The sequence below is a fragment of the Rhagoletis pomonella genome, unplaced genomic scaffold (assembly GCF_013731165.1).
Source record: "Rhagoletis pomonella isolate Grant_MI unplaced genomic scaffold, Rhpom_1.0 Rhpom_scaffold_00004, whole genome shotgun sequence".
Taxonomy (NCBI): domain Eukaryota; kingdom Metazoa; phylum Arthropoda; class Insecta; order Diptera; family Tephritidae; genus Rhagoletis; species Rhagoletis pomonella.
In genome coordinates, this window is record NW_023458558.1 from 24,271,664 (window position 1) to 24,278,831 (window position 7,168).

At 36.3% G+C, this 7,168-nt stretch overlaps 1 protein-coding gene across 1 annotated transcript; it reads left to right on the plus strand.

The window, feature by feature from the left end:
* The first annotated feature begins 3,827 nt into the window (after nucleotides 1-3,827).
* LOC118737310 (lysyl oxidase homolog 2A) lies at nucleotides 3,828-5,598 on the plus strand. Its single transcript, XM_036467730.1, has 3 exons — nucleotides 3,828-4,389; nucleotides 4,445-5,209; nucleotides 5,274-5,598. The coding sequence occupies exons 1-3, from the start codon at nucleotides 4,317-4,319 to the stop codon at nucleotides 5,510-5,512; spliced, it is 1,077 nt and encodes a 358-aa protein (XP_036323623.1). The 5' UTR covers nucleotides 3,828-4,316; the 3' UTR covers nucleotides 5,513-5,598.
* The last annotated feature ends 1,570 nt before the right edge of the window (nucleotides 5,599-7,168 follow it).

A 7,168-nucleotide genomic window follows, 5' to 3' on the forward strand; every position in this document is an offset into this window, starting at 1 on the left:
TTATGTGCGTACATAATATTTTTTATTCTTTGATTTCACTTTATTACAAAATTTTGTATATGGTATACAATTGTAATAGAATATTTTAGCTTTAAGTTGTGATATATGAATTGTGCGAAACAGGCACAAAGTACGACTAAATGTTGCTCCACATCAATAAAGCGGAACGAAAAATGTAAAAACACTAAAAATACTTGTTTTAAAGTTTTCACCTTAGGTTGCCATTTTCAGATTGTTAAAGCAATGTACATCTACTGTGACACTTAACAAAAAACAAAAAAAAAAAACAGTTATTTGCTTCTGTTCTATCACAGATTACATAGTGTCATACCGCTATTTCGAAAGTACAATTATAATACTGTGGCATTGTAGAATTTGGGCTCGAGTCGTCACATACGATATCGTATTACTCGTCACGTAAAAACACATTTTTCGGATTATGACATACGTGAACGTACTCTTTATCACATTCACGTATCACGTTATTTTCTATCGTATGGTTTTCCATCTGTGAACGTATGTTACGATTCGAGCAATGATTTGTTCATGACTTATATTTTCGACTTTAAATAATACAATGGAACGGCCATTTTAGTGACTCAATCGAACTAAATATGTACCATGTAAATAAACAAATCGAATTCAAACATAATTAGTGAGCAATTACTACTTTAATGGAACTTTTTGATACTTATTTCAAATAAATTTCACGTGAGTTCCTTAAAAAAGTAGTTGGAGGCGTTAAATGTTCTACAAAAATGTTAAATATAAATCCTCATAGCTGTAACTGAAAACCAACTAAAAATTCCTTTGCCCAAACCCGTAAATGGAACGAGGCGCCCTTTGATGTTTATCACCTCAGTTCATTTTCTATAGGATAATCAATGTATTGCAAAAATAATCGAAATTTAAGAATATTTAATTTTTATCATGATCAAAATTTTCAAATATTAATTACAAAATGTTTACTTTGCGTGCTTTGGTTGGCAAATTTTTCGATGGTTTTGGACAATTAAATCTGAGTGGCAATCTCGTTTTCGTTAGATAAGATAGCTAAAGCGTTTAATCTTTCTTGCGCCATAGAGATCTTAAGTAGGTCTTGATGAGTTTCAATTTCGAAAAACTTCGCTCCCCGTAGGCAACAGTCTTTGGCAACAAAATCCTGAGGGAAATCCAAACATTAGGAAAGACGTCGATAATACTTTTCTTGACGATAAATTGAAAAACCTCCAGTGGCCGTTTGATGGCTGCATGTTTAATACGCCGTAATTGGTTTAACTCTTCATAAAGCTCCAATTTATGTCCGAATCCTGCTTAGTTGTGAGAGCGGTGCTTAACTCTCGATATTTCAACAGTAAAAAAGTGTCATCTTCGATTGAATCTGGATACTCTCGTGATTGTGAGTAAGAAGAAAAATCGTGTAAAAACCCCCATAGATTTTCGTGAGTTTTCAACTGCTCAAATCTTTCCTTGACAGCAGCCAGGACAGTGTCAACTAGAACAGTGAAAAGCTCAGTTCTAAATCGATCTTCTGGTGTGAAAGATGCAGACTCATCTTGACTTTCGTAATCGAACATATTCTTCTTTCTTCTTTAGCGCGATGAGCTGTCAAATGACGAATCAGTTCCAAGATTTTCAGCAAGTTGTTTGGCATCTTGTAGAGCAGATTCAAAGCCTTAATATCTGTAGGTGGATAGATTTCAGCGCAGTTTCCTATTGATTCTGTGGCTGCAGCGATGTCCATGACTTGACTGCATTGTTTGAGATTGACTTGGAATTTGATGTGTTCAAAATCTCCATTAGAGGTTCATAAACTTCTTTCGCCTGATACTTATTGAATGGTTTTAACCGTGTCCAGTCTGCATTCCCAACGAGTTGTACATAATGGTCTGATGGTGAGATTTTGGATATGCTTTTTTAAAATGGTCCATCTCTGGGTAGATGCTGAGAATTGAATGTATCTTTTTGGCTCTCATTTTAAGTTAAGACACTGGTGACAGTGGTACACTGGCGACACTGGTACACTGGTGACACTGGCGACACTAGCGACACTGGTACACTGGCGACACTGGACACACTGGCGACACTGGTGATACTGGCAGAGCCGAAGACTCCCGACACTAGTACACTGGTGACACTGGTAAAGTGCGAATAGACACTCCCAAATTTTATTACAAAAGATCTAGCCAATGCCCGGTTGCTTTGCAGCGCCTAATAAGATCTTTTGCGTTGGCCAATACAAAAATAGCGTTTAAAAGCAAAAGCGGTCTGTAAAGTAAACATTTTTAGTTTAAATTGAAAGGAATAAAAAGCAGAATCCTCCTCACACATAGGCCAAGAAAATAGGAATACTAATCCCTTTCGATGTCATGAGTTTTACCGATGGTCTTATTTCCACCTGTGATCTCACTGCCAAGCGCACAGTGTAAGATTTGACCCATCTAGCTGCTTTTAATTCGAAAACTATTGAAGATAGATTAATGAAATTTTGCACAAGGTACGTTATAAGATAGGCGAAGCTTTTTACAAAAAATTGGTAATTTATAGTTACTGTCACGCCACCCTATTATATAACTGCAATTTTAAAAATGCAAAAACTGAAATATTTAACTATCTACAAAGGCTAAAATGCCCAAAATTTATATTTAGAATTTCCCTATAACAAGGAATTATAAACTGACAGATATGGACTTAAAAATAAATATTTTTTTTTTTTTAATTATGGGCGTGGAAAATATCGATAAAAAAGTCAAGTTGGGTCAACAAAATTCTGTTATAAGTTCAATATTTCTTGCTCTATTTACAAAAATGGGATACCATTGGAAATGTAATGAATCAGGCTTTCTCTATTCAACACAAAAATAAAGAATTTGTCTCGGTCGGGATAAAATGCAAATGAATTACTCGAAGAAAATGAAATTCCCAGTAGGCCAGAAAAAATAAAATTTCATCAAAACCTGCACTTTCCAGCAACTAAAATTGTGTTGTTTAAAGTCTAAGAGGAGTGGCAAATAAACTGAGATACAAACTTTATCGAATAGTGGCGGATAACGAGTTTTCGGGTCTAATAAAAATAATAATTTGTTAAAAATAAGTCTAAGTCAACATCGTTTTACTTTAACATGAAATACTCAGTCCTAGTTTACTAAATTCCCAAAAACGTGTATTCATTGAAAAGACCATACCTAAAAAAATAAGACCAAAATGATATTTTAGCAATTGTTGCATAAATCACATAACACCGACAAATTAAACATTGAGATTCCGTTTCAAATATACAAGTTTAAATATTATTGCGCTCAGTAATTTTCCAAATCAAACCCCGTCCCGCCATACACTTTGATTTAAATTTTTTAGTTGTTATTGTTTCGTCTTTATCAGGCATTTCTAAAAACATTCTTGACGTTGTTTTGAAATTCGGCGACAAAATAATGTAATTAATCTTTTCTAGAATATGGAAATGATACACTGTGAAGCGTGCGTAATATTCTTCTATGATCTTGCAACTTCAACATTGGTCCGTAAACCAGATGTTAAAAGATCGCGTTGATTTGCGATTATTTTTTTGACGTTTCGCATTTTTGCGTACAAAGTATTTTCGAAATTTTTATTTTTTTTGTAGGGAAGGAAATGGGCGAAAACGTTGTCAAAAATCAACGGTAAAAGTCCTAGCTACTTCAAACTTGCATTAAAATTGAATGGACTACAAAACTGCACACTTAAAACATCTAAAAAAATTAAATTAATAGATTGAAAACGTAAACAAAAATTTATTGAGTTTTCCTCAGTTTTGTACAAAGTTTAGAAATTAAATTGGGGTTTTTGTTTTAGTATAAACCATATTTTTATAAAAAATTATCGGAAAAAGTTTAAATAAAAATTGTTGCGTATGTATATTGTGAAACATTATCCGTGCCACTTCTTTTTGCCGTGAGTGCATACATACAATAATGCAATGTGTCAAAAATGTGTTTTCCAATAAGGTAAATTTTATTGCGGATTCCTATTCAGTAAAAATTTTATTTAAATATTTATTTATTTTATCTACATAGTAGAAATTCTTTCATCGTACTTAATATGTAAATAAATAACACACTCGTATTGTATGTAAGTACTTGCCTTTTGTTTATATTCACATGCATGCAAAAATATTTTTTTTCTTAACATTTTCATAAAAAATTGTTTTCATATTGACCTACATAAACACATACAAATAATTAAGTTTCAGCACGTAAAACACCTTTAAGTCTCCAGTCATTGAACTTCCGCAGCATTTTGTTTTCCTCAGTTGCCAAGTTCAATCTATTTTGCAAGCGATGATTGATCTGAATTTTTTCTCGCGCATTGTCGCAGTTGTACTAATATTACGCAACCCTGGCGGTGCGCAAGGTAGGCCTTTAAAAACTATACACTTGCAATTAGATAATTTACAACCTCTTCTAAGCAATCGACAGGAAATATCAAGATATGTTGGTTCGACTTAACTCCGACATTCCGATAAGCAATCCCAGGGAAGGACGCGTTGAAGTGAGCTTGGATAGCGGCGCTAATTGGGGCACAATTTGCAGCTCAGCGTGGAGCTTTCGAGAGGGCAACGTTGTTTGCCAGCAGTTGGGCCTCGGCTTTGCTGCCATGGTCAATCAGACTACCAGCTTTGGTGACAGCAAAGCATACCCTTGGGCCTTGATCGGCACGCTCTGTCGTGGCAATGAGACCCGTTTGACGGAATGTTCACGTGAGGCTACCTATCCGACGAATTGTACCGAGCAGAATCAAAATGTGGCAGTGGTGCGATGCGTGCCACAAAGTGCTGACTTGGCTTTGGGCTTGCGAGACATTGAATTATCGGCGCGGCTCGATCTGGCGCCGATGACGCGACTCACTTGCGCGATGGAGGAGAATTGTGTTGCCGCTGAAGCATATATAATACGGCGCACGCAACCGAATGCGGTGCGCAATTTATTGCGTTTCACAACCAAAGCAGAAAATGTGGGCGATGCCGATTTCAGTCCTTATTCCAATTACAGGGATTGGGAATGGCACCAGTGCCATCAACATTATCACAGCATGAACGTATTCGCCACCTTCGATATATACGATTTGAACTATAGAAAAGTGGCACAGGGACACAAGGCCTCATTCTGTTTGATGGACACGAGTTGTGCACCAGGCATTAGTCCGAGATACACGTGCGGCAATGAGACACAAGGTAAGTGGGCGGAAGGTAAATATTTCCTTTTTTGTTTGTGTGTATAATTATCGTTACTTAATAGGCATTTCGGTTGGCTGTGCCGATTCGTATACTTCTTATTTGGACTGTCAATGGGTCGATGTGACGGGCTTGCCGACGAATCAAACTTATATTCTTCGTATTGCCCTTAATCCGGAGTATAAAATCGGTGAACGATCTTTTGAGAATAATGGTGCTGAGTGTACTGTGCATTACACGGGCGAAATAGCTACAACAAGGGTTACAAATTGTCGTCGCACAGGAGTGTGGTTTAATGCTTGATCGCTTATATTTTTTTGAAACACATTTTAAGCATGTAATTGAATTAAAATTAAAATAAAAACCGTTGAATTCCCGATCAGGGTATGGAACCTGAATTTAATTCCACAAATATCATGGGGTCTCAATAACATTTTTTGCAAAAGCATTGAAAGCGTGGGTTGGTCTATTACTCGTTTTCGATGCCATCTAAATGTGGGTATAACAACATGCTATTTTGAAGTAATCGAAATAAAAAGGAAAGGGGTTAAGGCGGATTCATCGTTTTGGTTCAGAACTGTTTTTTTGTTGGTTCCGACAACCGCATGAAGAAAAGTTCAGACCTAGGACGATGAATTCGCCTTGAGTGAGTTTTTTTTTGACATCCGCGGTAAATTCTACAAAATATAAGAGTTTGTGATGTTCCGATACCAGTACTTAGAAATACATATATATGGCTATCGAGTATCTACAATGTGCAAGTATTTGTTGCCGTAGTTATAAAAAAAATTGATGATCAGACATTCCAAGTAACCCCATTTCCAAATAGAAGGATCTGAAAGGTAATTTTTCAGCCAGAAGTTTCCTTTCGTTGTTGCGTCGTCAGTTCCTTGCGAACGACTATTTTCTAAGAAAAAAATCGGCCATTGACCTTAAAATTTTTCATCTGAGTACCTTTAAATATATGTAAGTAGAATCGAGCATTTTGTACCGTTGCTTTGAGTAGCATTAATCAGTTTAGAATTCGAGTACAAAGTCGGATCGGACGAACAATACTTCTGATATGGGAAGGACGTAACAAAAACAAGACAAATGAGGCTTTTCATCTGCATTATGTCGTTACTGAGTTCGGATCTTTGCGTCGTTGTTGTCGTAGCAGCATTAGTCAATCCTGGCTCTGCTTTTAGCAGTTGCCTACTAACATGTTTTCCTCGATAATATCCAATACTTGTAAATATTTACATTCCAGTCAGCTTTTGATCTTCACAAGGCATCAGAAGGCCACTTTCTGCAAAATTCTTCCTTGATATTTATTTAATAAAAGCACCGAACCACGTTTTGAAGATTGTTATCCGTGTGCCTTCTGTGCTGAAAATTCAACTGCATGAAAAACAACTTAAATTGACAACAGACAGATACCATCTATGAAAAGCTACCTAACCTGAAAACGTGTGTAAATTTGTGGACATCAGCTCGTCGCACTAACAAAACTTAAAACGAAGTATAAAACTTATAAAGACGTGATATACAGGGCTTGGTACAAAAATTAGAATGCCTGTCGTTCACCTGTCACGAAAATGTCGATGCTGTTGAACTAAAAAGTGAAAACCCTAGGGCATTCGCGGGAACTATTCCAGAGAAGCTTCATGATATTGGCCGTGCAGGTAGACAACAAACATTTTGGTTGCAGAACGATTAGAAAACGATTCGAATTCTAATGGGTTTCTCTAAGGTAGAAGGTTAGAAGAAGATTAGGGAAATTGTCGAGAATTATAGCATGCTCCACAAAAAGGGTATTTAGTTGTCGATATCTAGAAAAAGGTTAGACAATAATAATACTATTTTTGGGCTTATACTTCTGCTAAGTGGACGAATGGATAAGGATTGAGCCAAGAGCTTGTGTGTGCAAATCCAATTTTTGGCAGCCAATGTCAGTTACGCGGTTTTGCGCGGAATGAC

Bases quoted from the DNA above. Each gene is read 5' to 3' on its own strand.
- LOC118737310 (XM_036467730.1), top strand. From the start codon at position 4,317: ATGATTGATCTGAATTTTTTCTCGCGCATTGTCGCAGTTGTACTAATA. The intron at 4,390-4,444 runs GTAGGCCTTTAA...ACCTCTTCTAAG, and splicing joins CAACCCTGGCGGTGCGCAAG to CAATCGACAGGAAATATCAA. The intron at 5,210-5,273 runs GTAAGTGGGCGG...GTTACTTAATAG, and splicing joins GTGCGGCAATGAGACACAAG to GCATTTCGGTTGGCTGTGCC.